The sequence below is a fragment of the Bombyx mori genome, chromosome 19, assembly GCF_030269925.1.
Source record: "Bombyx mori chromosome 19, ASM3026992v2".
NCBI lineage: Eukaryota > Metazoa > Arthropoda > Insecta > Lepidoptera > Bombycidae > Bombyx > Bombyx mori.
The window spans coordinates 5537180-5556720 of record NC_085125.1 but is presented as its reverse complement, the minus strand read 5'-3'; the positions used below and the strand labels follow the sequence as shown (position 1 = coordinate 5556720).

Genomic DNA, 19541 nt, shown 5'->3' with positions numbered 1-19541 from the left:
GGAATTGACAGGGTAGTGAAAGTATTCATAGCAAGAAACAAAATTGTATAGCTTCAATTTTTGGTTTTAATCATTCGGTTGACTTTTCAATATCGTGCTAACCGCGGTCAACTTTATATAATATTATTTATTGATATTTATACATGTTTATACAAAGAAGAGCTTGTAGAGGTCTGACAGTTTGACTTGTTGACTTAGGTTTTTATCTTCACGATAAAAATATCCCAGGTATTGTAAACCTTGAATAGAATTATTATTGTAGCGGAACCAACCAATTCAATTAAAAAAAAACTAGCAAAAACCTGAAGAGGTTAATGACGAATTTAATTTAAATTAGAAAAATTCAGACTGTACGTCGGTTTACCGATTGAAAACATATGCTTTTTGCAAGATCTCCGCTTCTTATACGCAATACCTGCAACATTTTGTTATAAAAACCGGCTACGGTATAGACAATTATAAGCTAAGTATCTTTGTCTTTCTCTGCTAAGCATCAGCAAGCAGTACCAACTTGTTTGAACTGTTTTGGCAGGCTTGGGCCAATAATCTATCATAAGCCTTCTAATCTGTTTACAGGTTATTTTTATAAAGAAGAGAGGAAAATAGTTCACTTCCCCATCTGATATTATGTGGCTACTTGGCATTAGCATAGCAAATTGAATATTGCCATGCTAATGCCAAGATATTGCCCATTTGAAATATTGGTAATACCGGAGGTTTTCATTGCATAGTAATGATTGTTTTATCTTTTAAGTCAAAATGCATGCTCCATCACTAGTATAGTTTTATAATATTATACAATACAATTATTTATTATTACACATCCAAATATTTTTGGAAATGTCGATCAGGATACGTTTTCTAATGTACAGTAAATTTCAATATTCCCGTTACCATATTTTCAGTGCTTCAATTTCACACTCGGATCAGCCAGTGGGACGTGTTCAGCTCAAAAGTCAATTAATTTCGATGAGGAAGTCGATTCGAATACCGGATATTAATAGTGCGTAATTATATTTCATCTAAGATGACTATTTTGTAAAGGTTTTTGTTGATATGATGATTTGGTGACGGCGGGTTGTTCGGTATTTCTTTATTAATGTAAATTTTCATGAAATACGCGATATTAAATTTAACTGTAATGTATTTATTGTAAATTGTAGTTGTCAATAATGTTGCAAAAAAATTTGAAGTCAAGACAGACACGAAATTTGATAATGATAATTTGAAATTATTTTACTGTCAAATAATCTACTTTCTTTTCCTTACTAATTTCCTTTTACTACTGTTTGTAGAACACATTATTGTTCACGCACCGGTAGCTGTTTTCTTCCTCCCGGCTTAAGGTGGAAGATAATACTGGCTTTGTTACGACTATGGACCTTGGTGACTACTTAACACTAGATGCGTCTACAATAAGTAAAAACTCAGTAGGAACCACGTATACCATACAATGTATTATTTTTAGTATTTGACATGAACGTTTATAAGTGCCTATTTCACAATACAACCTTTATCGATGTTTATAAAACATCGTTCTTGGTATAATCGATGTTTGCAAGCATATCGAATAATATCGATAAACCATGCCTAGATTGTTGTTGGTTACGTTGCTATCAGCGTGTGAAGCTTAAGTTTCATTTAAGAAGCAACGTTGATACAAATTAATATTATTATTAGTGTAATTATTGTGAAAGATACGATTTCTTACTTTACTATTTTAGGGGTTGGAAAAACCACTGTATGGCTTTTGAAGTGAAACTTCTTTAACTCGCGACAGATTCGTTATGGCTAGAGAGATAAGATACAATTTAGGAAGAGCGAGAGTGAGAAAATAGACAGAGCGTCACGTGAGCCACTCAACCGCGGAGAGAGGAAAAGATAAAGCGAGCTGGGTCGTTTCTCTTATACACAGAATTTCCTATTACAAGAGCAATCTGATTTAAGGATGAAAAATGAAGAAAACCACAATACTACACATCAAAAAAGAAGTTTCACTTCATTCACCTGCATCAAGTTGCACGCGCATCGTTTTTCTACACTTTTTCAATTCGACTACGAATTTTTATGAAACAACTAGAATCATCCAATCCATCATCATATGCCAGAAGATCCAATCACTATTCGCTTCGTTTGTCTAATAATGATGGATCCGTACGACGAGATCAGGGTCCGATTCTCGGAGTCAGTATCTCCGCTAAGGATATTCGGTACCCGGAGTGCGAGTATTAATATACATAATTCTGACATCCATATCACACAAAATTAGGTCTTTAAGTGTAGAGTATTTTTTGTATAATAATATTATTATGTCTCTACTAAACTATCCACCAAATATCTAAACCACTATTAAGAGATTATTTAAATATCCTAGCTAGATGGATGTTCGAACTACTGGCCATCTGATATTCAGAGGTTACCGGAGCCTAGAGATATCACAATGTAAATATCGTCGTCCACCACAAAACATGAGACCTAACTCTCAATTGAGATAGTATTGGATAAAAGCTATCTCACACTTCGATGTATAAGAGATGCGACCTCTTCAACATTTATAGTATATATAGTATATATATTTAAAATTATAGATAGAAAAATAAACATATATTATAATATTGGACGCTACTCGTTGCTAACGCTCGCACTGGCCTGTAGCAGGTATACTACGCGCATACGTTCGAGTGCCACGCATTCACTCTCTCTCTCACTCTATCTCTTTCTAGTATGGTAAACGCATAGAAATAATATCAAGATCTATCTTGATTTATTTCTGTGGTTAAACGATTAACGCAACCTCGTTGGAAGTCGCATTAGAAGTTTCACTTCAAAATTATTTTCGAAAAAATAAATCATGCCAATCAACGGAATAATCGAGATTCGTATCGTTTAGCCATCACGTTAAAAGAACATTATTATTAAGTCAATTTGTTTGACCGGTCACTTTCAGGCGTACGCACAACGCGAACACGTTTTTTCAGATTCATTTAACACATATCCAGTTTGTTTTAGCACCAAAAAACCACGTTGTTATATCTCTGAAATCCGGAAAATGTTACAAACTGTATACAGGGGTAGGCCTTGAGCTTTGTCTATCGAGAGCAAAAAATATTTGAATGGCACTTCGAACAATAAATACATCATAATAACAAACACGATTTTTCTAATACCGTCACGTAGTTTTCAAGAAGGTACGCTGTGTGTTTTCAATGGAAACGCGGACGTGGGGGAATGTATTTTTGACGCTGGCAATATAACATTACAATACCTATACAATATACATATCAATTGCGACTTAGCAATGGATCTAATGCGTACATGCTTTCGCAATTACGCTTTGAATATTATCAAAAGATCTCCGGTGCCTGCGTTCCCAAGATTTCTACGTAAGTTTCATACGGTATAGCAAATTCTAATGCTCTCTCTCTCTCTCTCTCTCTCTCGCTCTCTCGTATACGTCTCGAGTATCTATATATTAATAATACGTGAAGCAAAAACTTTGTATCCCTTTTTACGAAAATTGCGCGGAGGAGTATGAAATTTTCCACACTTATAGAGAATATAGAGAAGAAGTGGACAATGCTAATATTTTTTTTAAATAATGCATAAAAGATACATTAAATCAATAAAGAAAACATTACACACACTACATACCATGTATTTGACGCACACACGCATGCATACTATTTATTGTCAAACTTTTTTTCTTGACGTCTGTTGTCAAATTGAGAATAGATTAAATATTGTTTGTCTTGGTTAATATCTTTTATAGTGTAGTCTTGGCGAAATTTGTGATTATAGAATTATAAAATACATTTATAATAGTGTACAAACTGACCATTCCTATTAGTTATAGTTGAATTTCGACTACTGCGGGACCTCTAGTTAGTATTATTGAGCATTGGAATTAAGATTTACTCGTAGCTGTAACTGGTTAAGTCTCCTTCGAACGCAATCGTTTCCTGGCACGTTCGCGGTCTGCGCACAGAAATGACATGCTCGCATTGTGTAGCCATTACGAGCCGAGCGGCAGCCTCGCTATTGTTCCGAATAGCCGCAATAGCTTTTGATAAACATTGTTGATTTTATTAATGGACGTAGGTACACGCTATTGTTGATTTACGCGATTTCTTTTTTAGTCGTATTGCAAGTTCACGCTGTTACCATTATTCTGTTAGTTTATGCAACGTAGCCGTCATGCCTTCTTGTTCAGAGATAATATAGCAACATAACAGAACCTGAATCTTTTTTCAGGGGTGACTGCGGCAATTCAATGTATACTAGGCTGCACTAAAAGTATCGGGAATGGAATATTTCCACTGTTCCTGTCATATTAAAATCTTTTTAATTGAAAACTCCTTCGTTTTAAAAATCGAATACCATTTATTTATTTAAAAAAAGATTCTTGGTCTTGTCTCTGCGGTTAATGCAGAATGGTATGCTAGCATTTGTTTACCAAGGTCGTTTCTGAACTCCGTAAAGAGAACTGCAACCGCCGCATCATCCTCCATCACGACAATGCGAGTTCTCACACCGCGCACAGAACAAAAGAGTTTTTAGAACAAGAAAACAGAATTATTAGACCATCCGCCGTAAAGCCCCGACTTAAGCCCTAATGATTTCTATACTTTCCCTAAAATAAAGAATAAATTGCGTGGACAGAGATTTTCATCACTTGAAGAAGCTGTAGACGCCTACAAAACGGCCATTTTGGACACCTCAACTTCCGAATGGAATTGTTGCTTCAATGATTGGTTCCATCGTCTGGAAAAATGTGTCAAATTTCGCGGAGAATACTTCGAAAAGCAATAAATACATTTTTAAACAGTAATGTTGTGTCACTTCGTTAATTCCCGAAATTTTCAGTGCCGCCCTCGTACTTTAAGCATTAAGTAGATACTTATCATTAGGGGGAACGTGTAGTTTTCGTCTGGCTATCGTAGACAGATAAATTAAAATTGTAATTGCAGCTTTATGCCCCGTAAATAATTCTTGATCTCCGCTGATATTGTATCAACAGCTTTTGATATTCAAACATTATCAAATGTTTGAATATCAAAAGCTAATCAATAATGATAATATGAGTGTTAGATCTTATTGGGCATTATCGTAAACATTTATATACGTATATTACCATAAAATTATACAATTTCCAAAAGTTACAGTTTTCGAGAATGAAAATTGATGAAAATCGTAACAAATACTGTTACATAAAAACTTTTCTTTTTTTCAATTTTTTAATTATTTTGAATTTGTAACACGTATATTATTTTATAAATTTATTATCTTCGATTTTGCACCATTTCACATATTTTTTCGTGTTCAATTATCAAATTACAATATGGAATGGGGTGTTAAAGAAAATAGGATTGCAGTGTTCGCCTTGCACAAATTCAAATTCAAATTCAAAATCATTTATTTCAACTTGGATGTCATCAAAAACACACTTGTTGAATGTCAAAATGTAAAAGAAAATGTTAACTCTACCACCGGTTCCAAAAAAAGCCACAGTCCTGAGAAGAACCGGCGAAACAAACTCAGCGGGCTTTTTTTTTTTTTTTGTATTTTCTCAACTATTTTCTTTTTTTAAACAAGAAAACATATTTACAGTATACAAAAAAACAAGTCAAAAAAAATACAATTCAAATAAATAATAATAATAATGGAAAATGAAAAGGCCAGGAGCGAACGCCTCATTCCCACGTAGTGCCATCTAGTAAAAAATCCTTAACTTTATAATATGCCTTGTTGCACAAACGTTCCTTGACAGTTTTCTTAAATCTATGAACAGGTAGTAGTTGAACGTTTTGTGGGCATGGAGTGGGAATGGAGCTATCGGATATTATTCCAGACACTTCAAAAGCTTGGTATCAGCCATATGTTCGTATATTGTACTATCAAGAGATACAACAACACTTAGACTGTTGAAGACCAGAAAAGATCGGGGCGGCCGCGTGCTGATAGAATTATAAAGGCTGTTAATGCTGTTAAAGCCAGAATTTGTCGAAACCACATTAGGAAGCATAAAATCTTATCGCGAGAAATGAAGATTCCCGCTAGGATTCTGTCGCGTTATATAAAACAAGACCTGAAGCTCGGGGCTAATCGTCGATATACAGGACATACCCTAAATCAATCTTTATAATTACAGATATATCCTTTTTACCGATGAAAAAATTTTCACTATTGAAGAACACTACAATAAGCAAAATAATAAAGTGTACGCTCACAGTTCTAAACAAGCTGCTCAAGTAGTCAGAAAGGTACAACGTGGTCATCATCCTGCGTTAGTGATGGTTTGGTGGGGTGTGTCTTATCAAGGAGCCAAACAACTACATTTTTGTAAAAAAGGAGTGAACACTTCAGCCAAAGTGTGTCAAGATACAGTCTTGGATCATGTTGTGAAACCTCTCAGCAATACACTTTTTAAAAATATACCGTGGACTTTCCAGCAGGATTCTGCACCTGGTCACAAGGCACGAACTACCCAAGCTTGGGTTGAAACCAACGCTCCGGACTTTATAAGAGTTGAAGACTGCCCCTCATCTAGCCCAGACCTCATCCCTTTAGACTTCAAATTATGGTCAGTTTTAGAAGACATGGTCTGCTCTAAACGCCACGGCGACATTGTGTCTCTTAAAAAATCTTTGTAACAAGCAGTGGCGAAACTTCCCTTGGAAACAGTGCGTGAATCAATAGATTCGTGGCCAAATAGATTAAAGGCCTGCATAAAAAGCCAAAGGTGGGCTTTAATAAATATGTAGGTATAAATTTTAATAAAATTACATTACTTCATTAAAAAAATCTGGTTTTCATTTGTAGCAGAACTTATAGCTGGACTAGTATATTTGTACGTACTACTACTGAACTGATATATTAAGCTAACGCAAGATAATTGAATTCCGATGTTCAGACACAATCTTTAGCGAATGATAGCATTGTTTAAATTATATTGTACAATAAATCTTATATACAATAATGAAAAAACAAAATTAATTATCGGTAGTTTTATTGAAAAATAGCTTGTACACAAATCCAGTGAACATGTGTTTTAATTGCTGTGCATTTTATATTAACATGTAATAAACAAAAGCACAGTATGCGGCGCATACATACGTACGTACGAGTATGATTAACTTTTTATTTTAATGCGCATACAAAATTGCAAACGAAATAAAGAGTGTAACGCTACCTGTTATCATACGTAACGAATTGAGAATACAGTTATGCATCGAAGAGATTCAACTGCATTAGCAATCATAATTTCTGAAGAATTTTTCACGTGACGAACCAGTTGTTTATTTCAAGTGTGACCAACTGAATAACCAATAGGTTTTTTTTTCAGTACAATGTTACTAAGATAATTGTTATTAAATATATAGACGGCTTATCGAACAAAACATTTGTAATAACGACTAATATAGGTATTTCATAACTGCACTATTTTTACAGGGAGGAGAGAATCAATTCATCGCAATATAAAATTTTGCATTAAATATCTTATATGTATAATTTTAAAAGACAGTGACGTTGGCCAAGATTAGGTCGATGAGGTTCCGGAAGACCTTATGGCACTATGGACCGATAACATTGTCAGGACGGTGGCACGGATGTGGATGAGAATAACAGGCGATCCGTGGTGAAACCCATAAAAAGGCTGAAGATACGTAATGTATACAAATCTGAGCAAATCAATCATGTAGCAGAGGATATACTAAAAAAAAATGCTATTCACATGCGGTAGAGGTATACCTTCAGCACTAGTGTATCTCTTTTTTTCTCTCTCGCAGATTAAATCATATCGATATATCTGTCACTTTTTAGTGTCGCTTTTTCGTTTCATCGAGCTTCAAATTATAACGCTGAAGTTATATGAATAGTATTTTAATGAAGTCTCAGTGTTGTAACGTGTAACTTTACCCTTTGTAAAATTAGAGCGTAGCTGTAAAAACAAAATAAATAATGTATTAATGAACTGGATGAACTTCGAAAAGGATAGTATGTAGATGGAGGAAAAGAGCAGATGAAATTTATAGGATGGACGAAGATTGTATCCTGATCTACGCTCATGAAACCCAACCACCAATTCAAATCGATTCAACTTCAATTAGTATTTAAGACAACTTACATTCCTGCCTTGTTAAAAATGAAGATACGTGGACTCTGGAACTGGACTGACTCTGACTGTGTCTCTCTCCTCGGCGACTCCGGACTCAATGATTAGTATTTAATCTAACTTTTTTTTGTTTTTGCTAGGATGGATGGACGAGCTTACAGCTCACCTGATGTTAAGTGATTACTGGAGCCCATAGACATCTACAACGTTAATTCGCCACCCACCTTGAGATTATGAGTTCTAAGATCTCAGTATAGTTACAACGGCTGCCCCACCCTTCAAACCGAAACGCATCACTGCTTCACGGCAGAAATAGGTAGGGTGGTGGTACCTACCCGCGCGGACTCACAAGTGGTCCTACCACCGGTAAGTATAGTAAGTATTAAGTAACTATTATATATATTTTACAGGTTTATTTTAAAATGCTTCTCACTTTGAAAAATCTTCAAAACAAGCTTTATTAGTTAATATGTGGTACTTTAACGACGATCGCTACGTTCAAAGACCGTGTAATTGTATTAGCTGTGAATAAATTTGATATGACAGTATCGGCTAGCCGCAGCTATCTCTAGATCTCGTCGTGACAGCCCAGTCGAGGGGAAACTGTCTCTTCGGGTATCTGATAACTAGGTTTAACAATATTCAATGAACGATATTACATTATTTTTATTTGATTAGAATCTATTTTTAATGTTTCAATAGTATAACATTTTGCTACAAACTTCGAAAAAACTACTAAACTAACTTATTCCCTTGAAGAAAGCTTTCGTTACATTGTGAATTTTGTAATGTATTTTTTTTTAATTTACCCTTAATGTCTGACCGTAAGGGCTTGATTTTACACTGGGTAAGTGTCTGACACGGTATTATTAATGGCATTAGACAAATAAATTGGATCCATGATGTAGACTTTTGAAATTAACCGTTTCAAATTATAATTATATAGTAGATAAACATTATTTTCAAATTCATTTTTATTTTCTGTAACATAGAATATCAAAACGTACTTACTATGTATGTACGTTCTGATCCTACTTCTGACAAAACAGCCGCGAATAATAGCGCGATAATAGATAATGAGCAGCTTTGTGTTTGCAAATTTCATTAGTTTCAATTTTAACGTTTACTTTTAAAACGAACACTTTTGTTCCATTCAAATGAATCTAAAATTTATAGTCCGGTTCCGTAAACGTTCAACTCACAATGGCCATGGAAATAAAATACGTGCGATAACATAATTTTCCGAGTTGTAAGTCGTCGTGGCCTAAAGGATAAGACGTCCGGTGCATTCATATGTAGCGATGCACCGGTGTTCGAATCCCGCAGGCGGGTACCAATTTTTCTAAACTTCCACGGTAAAGGAATAACATCGTGTAATAAAAACCAAACCCGCAAAATTATAATTTTCGTAATCACTGGTGGTAGGACCTCTTGGGAGTCCGCACGGGTAGGTACCACCACCCCACCTATTTCCGCCGTGAAGCAGTAATGCGTTTCGGTTCGAAGGGTGGGGTAGCCGTTTTAACTATACTGAGACCTTAGAACTTATATCTCGAGGTGGGTGGCGCATTTACGTTGTTGATGTCTATGGGCTCCAGCAACCACTTAACACTAAGTGGGCTGTGAGCTCGTCCATCCATCTAAGCAATAAAAATAAATAAATAAAGTTGGTAATTGTTAAAAATCCTGTTATTAGTTATTTTTAATTTTCCGCAAATATACGGTATGGAATGTTGTTTCATTCCAAATGATTGACCTAAATATATTGGATTCAATGTGTGTAGTATAAAGTTACGTCGAGTTCAAAGGAGGTGGGGAACTGGAATTAGTACACCGCATTCTATTTTAGTGGGATACTATTTTAGTTGTTCAAATGTCGGCGTTTGACAGTGATTAGTTGGCATTTAATAGTGCAATTAAAAACAATAGTACTCTTTAGACTTTTACTACATCGGGCTAAAATACTTTGATTTTGATAGCCATTTTTTAAATCGCCATTCCAATGTATTTATCAAGTAACTAGCTTAATTACACATTTACCTACTTTTAAAAATGTACTCAAGTTTAACAATATTTGGTATATGTAAGTGCATTAATATAATTCTCATGTTGTATTTGTTGTTTTAGTTATGTGTTATTTGTTCTACACACACTTATCACTTTTTATTATTATTCTCATTATCCTCTCGCAGGTCTGCTGGAAGAGATTTCTTAAAGAAATAAGCAGTGCCTTTGTACATAATTTTCCTATTACTCTGTACTATGTCTTTTTTTCTGTGTGTACATAAATAAATAAATAAATAAATAAATAAAAATAACAATACCGTTGTCTATTTTTTTCCCGCTATCAATCTTTTCTTTGTTATCCTAATTGAGTGTTTAATCATTCCGCTTCCCCAAATCCTTTACCTTTGATGATTGGATAACCTAAATTTAATCTAAAAACAGACGTGTAATCGTCCTTTGTGAATCCGTAAACGGATTATGAATATCTAATTTTGCCCGAGAAATTAAATACCTTGCATAGAAAATATATTTAAGATATTTTAGTGAGGTTGTTTTATGAACTAGGCTTCATGCGTATACCTCACTTTAAGAATTACTATATGATGACCGAGCTTTGTTAGGCTTTTTTTTATAACGTCATCTTGTTGTGTCTTTAGAGCAGTAAAAATAGTATTATAATTCGCTAATAGATGTCGGGAAGAGTCATAAACTTGATTATCGATAAAGCTGATTATTGAAAACACGAATAAAACAACATTTTCTGAAAATAAATCGTAGCCAGATCGATTTATCGCCCCCGAAATCCCCTGTATACTAAATTTTATGAAAATCGTTGGAGCCGTTTCCGAGATTCAGATTATATATATATGTAAGATTCATATACGATCAAATAATAATAATTGGCCTACATATTTGTTTACGGAATGTCAGTGAATGTAACCTTTGTCATGCCAAACAACAAAGATATTGGTTAATTGCTCTTTTTTTCGAGTGTTCCTTCATATTACGTATACATATACTTAATTTTTTAATGAAGGGTGGCAGTCGAGTGGTCAACTGAGAGTTACCAGAAAACATAAAAACCACATTTTCTATTCGCATGCTTTAAAGCTACGCTAATTAAAACATCCTATCACCAGTACAGATAATATGTGCGTTGAATGTATTAAAGCAGTTTACATCTCTATAAACAAATTTCGATTTAAGGGACAGTCTTCACTTGCATAGCTTCGCCTAATTTGCATTATGAATATTAAATTTTAATTTATGAAACATTATAATTTAAATGCGAAAGGGCAATGAAGTCAGCCTTCTGATCTCCCAAGCGAATGTAAATTCGGATTAAGCGTTTTAAAATTCACAAAAACCAAACACCTGTTGTTCTTGTGATTGGATTTGTTGTAATTATTTAATATTTTATTAACTGTATTCGTTCAGTTATTTCGTTGATTTTCATGATTGATAATTTTATAGTAAATGCTGTGTTTGAAATTGAGGTAGGTTTGTTAAAAAAAAAATATTTTTTTTCAAATGAAATTGTAGATGCGAAGAGTGATTGATTTTACGACTTTGACGATTATTTGACAGTTATTGATGTCAATTCAAGTCGATCATATGTCCTGTGCATAATAAGTATGTAATATCTTCATAAACAGTGCCGTTTTTTTTATTTTTATACGACGTTACAGAATTGAGACTTTGATCTCATATTCCAGAGTGGCCATTAAATATCAATGGGGCCATGAGATGGTTGACGTATCTACAGTATTTTATGATTAGCAAATAATTTACCTCTTCTCAATTTCCGATCAGCTTTTGAATTAAATGAATACAAGAATAAACGTTTACTGGTGGTAGGACCTCTTGTGAGTCCGCGCGGGTAGGTACCACCGCCTTGCCTATTTTTGCCGTGAAGCAGTAATGCGTTTCGGTTTGAAGGGTAGGGCAGCCGTTGTAACTATACTGAGATCTTAGAACTTATATCTCAAGGTGGGTGGCACATTTACGTTGTAGATGTCTATGGGCTCCAGTAACCACTTAACACCAGGTGGACTGTGAGCTCGTCCACCTATCTAAGCAATAAAAAAAAACGTTGAAACATGTTCATGACTATTCGTTTTTTTTTTCAAAGCTTCTTCTTTAACAACTTCATTAATCATAGATTGTTATGTCCAGTACATCTAGTATCATGTCAACGCATAATGTATTATGATGCTGAGTCAATTACGAACGCACTCTTCATCATCACACGGTCCGCTGGACAAAATCACAGGTAGATGACTAACAAAGTAACAACAATGGCAGCTGGGTTGCTGTTGTAGTTTTCTAAAAACGTTTTATTAATGATTTTATTATTGAACTAGCGACCCGCCCTCGCTTCGCTTCGGAAACTGTATTTTATTATTGATTTCTCCACTATTTAATGGATGTTATTATACATATAAACCTTCCTCTTCAATCACTCTATCTATTAAAAAAAACCGCATCAGAATCCGTTGCGTAGTTTTAAAGATTTAAACATACATAGGGACAGACAGATATAGGGACAGAGAAAGCGACTTTATTTTATACTATGTAGTGATTGATATATACCTCCGTTTCGTATTCAAGTTATTAGTGTACATCACGTAAAGAGATACTTACTGGTGGTAGGGCCTCTTGTGAGTCCGCACGGGTAGGTACCACCACCCCGCCTATTTCTGCCGTGAAGCAGTCGAAAATGAATATGCCTAATTGTATGTGATATATGATCTGTACTGTCTCCGGAATTACAAATCAGGAATACTGTATTCCGAATACATATATTATTATTCATACTAGCCAAAGGTTTTAATGTCATTTCATATTACATTGATATATGACGAGTACAGCATTAAATCTCAGGGGAAATCAAGGTAATTTGAACAGATGTCTCATTTTTATTTATGTGAGAATAAATGTTTATTTTGCTGAGGAATGATTGTGACCCAAGGGGGCATTAATATTAGTACGACATGTACTTTATATAAGACTGAAAATTAAAGGATTTCTCCTTAGTAGTACTATTGTTTGGGGGTATAATACTTTGTCTCAGTCGTTTGAAAAGCTTATATCCACCTGCCAATGATGATACTTGTATACTTGAGTACTCAATTAATACTTATAGAAATTCCTCAAGTTCAAGCTGTAGCGCCGGAATAGGTGCTTTATTGAGTTCAAACTGCGAATCGGATTTCGACAAGTCTTATTTCAAAAGGTAAACTCAGAAGTTTGTGTATTGAGTATTGGATGATTCAGTTGTCAATGCTCGTTGTTGAGGTTGATAGCCCATTGAGTTTCTCGCCGAATCTTCTCAGTGGGTCGTGTTTACGATCCGGGGTTAGAGTCTGCGAAGCACTGCTCTTGCTAGGGTTAGTGTTAGCAACGTCGTCAGGTTTGAGGCCTGTGAGCTCATCTACTTGTAGGGTTACGCTGACATAGCCTCCCAAGGCTATCAGTTTAGGTAGGGAAAACAAAGAGGTTGAAACGCGTCACGAAGTTGAACGTAAAATTAATGTATTCACTCCCATTTTTACTAATGATCATAAGAAAGTTTGACTAACAAGTAAACGTACGAGAGAACGCTCCAAAAATAGCTCAGCTCATGCCACTGCAACTGCGGATGGAGATTTATTTATAGATATGTAATTTACAGAAGTACTTTCATCAAAATTCTAAACATATAATACAAATTTGTGTAAGCAGTGGCATTTAATATTAAGAAAGATTCATTATATTTAGATTTATTTTCTGGTTAAACACCCATTTGTTAACAAAAGGTACATCAAAGTATTGAAGTTCGGATAGGTAAAGGAATCTTTGCTACTTGTGAAGAATTCTATCATACGTATGAAAATCAAATGTAGCCGGCTAAATACTATGGAGGTAGGCAACCTATTTCTGCCGAGAAGCAAATTTCGGTTTCTATTTGCAGAGTGGTGTATCAGTTGTTCGAGTGAAATTGAGATATCTTCAATATTATCAATAACAATGTCTCGAGGGACGCGGCGACAATCCTATTCTGGTGGCCATGGATTTCTGTAACCGCCCTAAATTAGGGTTGTCATGGACACTTTTTGCGTAAAGTAAAAAAGAACTTGTGGATATTTTTTAAGATATTTATAGACAATAAAATAATATATAATATAAAATATTGTATTTAACGTATTTTAAATATTATTTGAAAGCTAGATAAATCATAATAAAATTTCCGCTTGACTTATTAAGCCTTCGTACGATTCTCGCATCGCGTCACGGAAGCTAATTTTGCTTAATAAATAATAATCGATACATTTTTTTTTGGTCTAGAATAATTCGAAGGTTTACCGTAGCGTTTCCTAGGATCGATACTTTTTGGTTGAGCTGGGCATAATCACGATTGATGAAAAATGTATTTATATTTCTGAATGTATATTAAATTGTGTTTAGTGTTTTGATAATAATAAAATTACGGTTTTTCACATTACTTAACATTGTGAATACCGTATTCTAGTTGTTTTTAATGTTTAGAATGTAGATGAGCTTACGGCACGGTTGATGTCCCGATCCATTAAAGGTGCTTTTATGTACTACAGGCCCCGGTCACCGTTCTCGCCGAGCCTGTCGCTTGCGACGAAGGGCTTGACGAGCGAATTAACCCACAGACACAGCCCACTGAGTTTCTCGTCGGATCTTCTCAGTGGGTCGCGTTTCCGATCCGATGGTAGATTCTACGAAGCACTGCTCTTGCTAGGGCCAGTGTTAGCAGCACTCCGGTTTGAGCCCCGTGAGCTCGTCTACACGTTAGGGTGAAAGCTGAAATAACCTCTCAAGGCTATCAGCTTAGGTAGGAAAAAAGGAAACGGTTGATGATATATCCTTACCGTTGTTGATGGACCAAGAGCACAGCCAAGCCGCTGTTTTCAATGGATTCTTTTCAAAACTTACTTAAACACCGACATGTCATGACATTCGGAAAGTATACATTAGATTAGCATTTTCATTTTAGTATTACAAAAAGAAACGTCTTTGGCGGTTTTCATAAGTTGTACAAACGATAAAGCCCTTCGACTGTTTAATGTCGTAGTTTATTGATTTTAGAAATAAAACGATTTCCGTGAGCTCGTAAATTGTAAGTGTATGTGTGTAAGAACGGAACGCGGAAAGTCGTAAAATTAATAAGGTTAAATGAGAGATTATACCGTAAAAGAGTTTGAAAAGAATGAAAATTAAAAAAAAAATACTAATAGGAACGTTGTCAATCAGAATAAGCGTCCATTTTATTATTATTCTCAATTTTCCTACAGTAATTATGTGTTATCAGGAAATCACAACCACGTAAAATGTATATGAATTGTTTATTAAAATTTATGATTGTATTTATAATATGGTTGGCATGTATTAAAAGATCCGAAATTGCATTACAACAAAGACTACGTTTCAGTACGATGACGTGGGAATCAATTTATTAAAGTAAACAGAGGTTCGCACAGATGAGTTCTGTTTATTTAGAGATTGAGGTGTGAATACAGCGTGTGTAATTTTCGCACATTAATTCCTACATGATGTTTGTAAATATTTTTTAATTGTGGGCCTATGCCTCTTTTGTTCTTTTGTAAGCCGGTTGAAAGATTGATTGTGGTGGGCAAGGTAGAAGGGAAAAGACCCGCCGGTTGGGCACCATACAGTTGGTCGGATTAGATAACTGCGCTCACTGGACTCTCTGTTGCGAACGCCCTGAGAGAAGCCGAAAACCGAAGCAAATGGAAGCTGAGGGTACAAAGAGCCACGAAGGGCTTTCAAGGACATGACCTTCAGCAATGAATTATTCGACTAAGAAGAAGAAGCCGGATGGTGTTTTTTTACCCTTATACAATATTAGCAGAGTAGGCTACATAGAGGTCATTAGACAAAACGAGAATATCACCATCATATTTAGTGACGATCGAAGAGTCAATTGCAACTGCTGGTCCTTTGAATTAGTTATTCAATAGCTACTTCTCGACAAAAATGTTCACACTCACAATATGCTCAAAATATTAATGAACGTTTGTAATTTTTATGCATTATGTTTCTTCTTTGTGGAAGTGGTGCGTATTAGATATTTATTTGTTTACAAAAGTAGGTTCCACAGGTTTTCAACCTTCACACTGATGAAACACTCACTCGGTGTACACGATACAGAGATTTGCCTTTTAGTTAGGGAAGGATCAAAAGAAATGAATTACATTCTATTCCACAACGTAAAATTTTTAACTCAATTCATTAATTATTATATATAGCTTTTAAGTTACCTAGTTTTGATTAGATGATGTTTCATCTCATTAACAAAATAGAAAAGTGCTGAATCTGGACATACCTGAAACTACTGCACGGATGGATGACCCAATGTCCCGCCGCCTTCTGTCTGATGCGCTCCTTCATAAGTGCCTTCTTTGAGCCGAATAGTTTCATCGCGAGTTTGTTGTCGGTGGGCTGGAAGAGGGCTTGCAACTGGTTCCGCAGGAAGCCCTGCTTTGCGTCCGGCGCCGGCGGTGCTGGTTCCACTGGCGTTCCGTACAAGGACACATCGTCCAGGCCACCGAAGTGTACTTTGCCGGTGCCGCTGCCCTGCTTCAGCGACATATCGGCGTCGCCTGCAAACAAATTATTATAAGACACTTTATTGGTAAGTTCTGTTCGGCTGTTGATAAAGATCGTCCCGAACAGCAGGGATTCTCAAACTTATTTTGTCTACTGCCCACTTTGATAATAAGTTATTATTTAGCGCCCCCATTTTTCCACCTACCTAAAAAATACCGAGAGCTCAGTCCGTGTCTAAGAAACCTAGATGAAGTTACAAATCCTAAGCCCAGTATACCCAGTATACCCAGAGGTTCCAAATGATCCGTGAGTACGAGATTTTGAGCAATTCGATCAGCTCTCTTCTGTATGGAAGTTAGAAGTCTATTCCCGGACTATGCTCAGCAACAGAAGCCCTGCATTTTATAATATTCTTAAGATAAAGAAAAATAAACTCTGTAGATTATAGACGTTTTTTACCTAGAATTTATAAAAAACTTAGTTGCTGTTTTACACTAGGAAAGTAATAATGCTCTTGTCTAGTGTAATCATAAGTCATAATGTGTCACTCCGTTTACAATTACACACGATTGTATAGTAATTTTATTGTATTTAAAAAATCGAATATAGGCAAATGAATATACTAAACTAAGTACAGACAGTTTCCGGTTCCGTCGGATAAGGCTTTACAGTGTCGTTTCCTACACTAGTGTCTAGTCACGTTAATAGTTTAATAAATTCTAATAAGCTCCGTGTAGCTTCCGGTAACACGATCGTAATTCGGATTAATTTTATATCGATTTAATATCGTACACAAAGATAATCGTTTTGTTTTTGAATTCAATTAATGTTATTAAGTTTGTTGACATGAGATGAAACATAGTTTGAATTGTGTATATCATTACTATTATACGTTCTCGTTGATTTTTATAATTAATAATAAAACTTATAATTTTGTTTTTAAATGGTTCTAAGCAATTAGCGATATAACATTCAAGTGTTATTTATTGATAGCAACAGTAATTCTGTTTCTGTTTGTTTCATACAACAATGTAGGCGATAATTTTCCATCATCGTTCGATACTTCCATTAAGCCACTAGCCAGGAAAACAACACATTTTACCTAGAAAACTACTAAAATATGTGTTTAATGAGGAATGTTTTTAATTTTATTAAAGCTTTGTTTAAGCTGAATAGTTTATAAGCGATTTTTGGTGTCACATCGTTTTAACTATTCTCTCTCTCTCTCTCTTCGATCGGTTCCTCACTGCTGAGGATCGTGACTCCGTCCGATTTCGTCAACCAACTGTCTCCATCGATCCCGCTCTGCAGCCCGGTGGAGTGCGTCGCTGATAGGTATCCCCAGTTCCTTCGCTATTTGGCCCGACCATCGTTTGGGACCTCTACCCCTAGGCCTTTTTCCCTCTATTTTACCGGTCACCACAAGGCGTTCCAAATTGCTGGTATCCCTACGTGCAACATGACCAAAATACCGCAATATTCACTTCTTTAACTATTCACCCGATGAGAATGCTTCGAATCGGTCTGTAGTCCAAATGCATAGGTTTTGCTTCTCAACTACATAAATATATTCAAATCTGATATCCTTGCCTCCAGTATATCTTTCATGCTTGCCGAGACCAGTTTGTGAAGGCAACAACTTTTCTGACGTAAGCCCAAAGGTGAAGCTTGTGCAATCATTATTTTTCTATATTACATACATTCGTAGAGTTTTGCACGGCTTAATATGTTTGGTTTCAAACTTCAAATGCAGTTACTACGTCGCGTTCCTTCTTACGTTTGAGTTATCAATCCGCAACTTTATTATGCAATAAAATAAACTGGTAATATTTCGCAAATCAACCTCGATAAATTGTGCTTATTTTGTGTGTGTACACGAAGGATATAACCTGCACCTTCGCTACACATACCTTCACATTCATTGAGTGCTTCGGAAGCGACGTTGGGCAGGGTGTAAAGCTATTTTTATGCAACGGAAGAACACGTGAGCAGCTGTTCCATATGCATTTTGACCTGTACAAACGACCGGGGGGTGTTCTGACCAAATATTTGCCATATTAACTGTGTAAGCAGGACTTATCGGGCGGATGTAGACTCAGCATTAAATGTCCGATATGCGAATAAACTTTCTTCGGGCATGTGTCGCGTTGGGCTGACGACTCAGTTGACCGCCTTGTAGTACAGGGCATGATAGAGGGTACAAGACCGCGCGGCAGATCACCGTTACGATGGATCGACCAAACAAAGGCAGCTCTAAAGGGTCCCATTAACAAGTGGACAAGAAGGGACGCGGTACGCGAGGAATAGCGATATCTGGTGAAGCGCACCATCACCCGAAGTGATGACCACAACCACTCTGCCAAGGTGCATACAACTGAGAAGAATACGAATAAAACAACTACCCAAATTATACAACGTGCAGTTTTCTATTCACATGCTCCGACCAGGTCTCAGGGTCAGGAATACAATGGTTCAGTATCAATAGCCGTCGAGGTTTATACTGAATGCCTCGAGGCGATCAAAATGTTATTGTTCTCACATTCGCTTGCATCGAAATCGGTCTCAAAACATTATACGTGCGAATGAACAAACACAGGATACGTATTTGCAATGAAATTCGTTTATTGAACGTGATTTATGAGTTACCATTAAAATTTTTCGTAACGCGTAACCGGTTAGCAGAATCTGAATTCGGCCTGCAGTAACCGACCGACCCTGTGGCCTTTTCGAAAGTTTTTTTTTTATAGCTTAGATGGGTGGACGAGCTCACAGCCCACCTGGTGTTAAGTGGTTACTGGAGCCCATAGACATCAACAACGTAAATGCGCCACCCACCTTGAGA

At 35.9% G+C, this 19541-nt stretch overlaps 1 protein-coding gene across 22 annotated transcripts in view; it reads right to left on the bottom strand.

Moving 5' to 3' along the window:
- LOC101745162 (potassium/sodium hyperpolarization-activated cyclic nucleotide-gated channel 2) overlaps positions 1–19541 on the bottom strand; it is a 271145-nt gene that overhangs the window by 28828 nt on the left and 222776 nt on the right. For all 22 annotated transcript variants that reach the window (XM_038017547.2, XM_038017550.2, XM_062673961.1 and 19 more), the window contains one exon: positions 16476–16752. In XM_038017547.2, coding sequence (XP_037873475.1) covers positions 16476–16752 — 277 coding nt within the window. The remainder of the gene's footprint in view (positions 1–16475; positions 16753–19541) is intronic.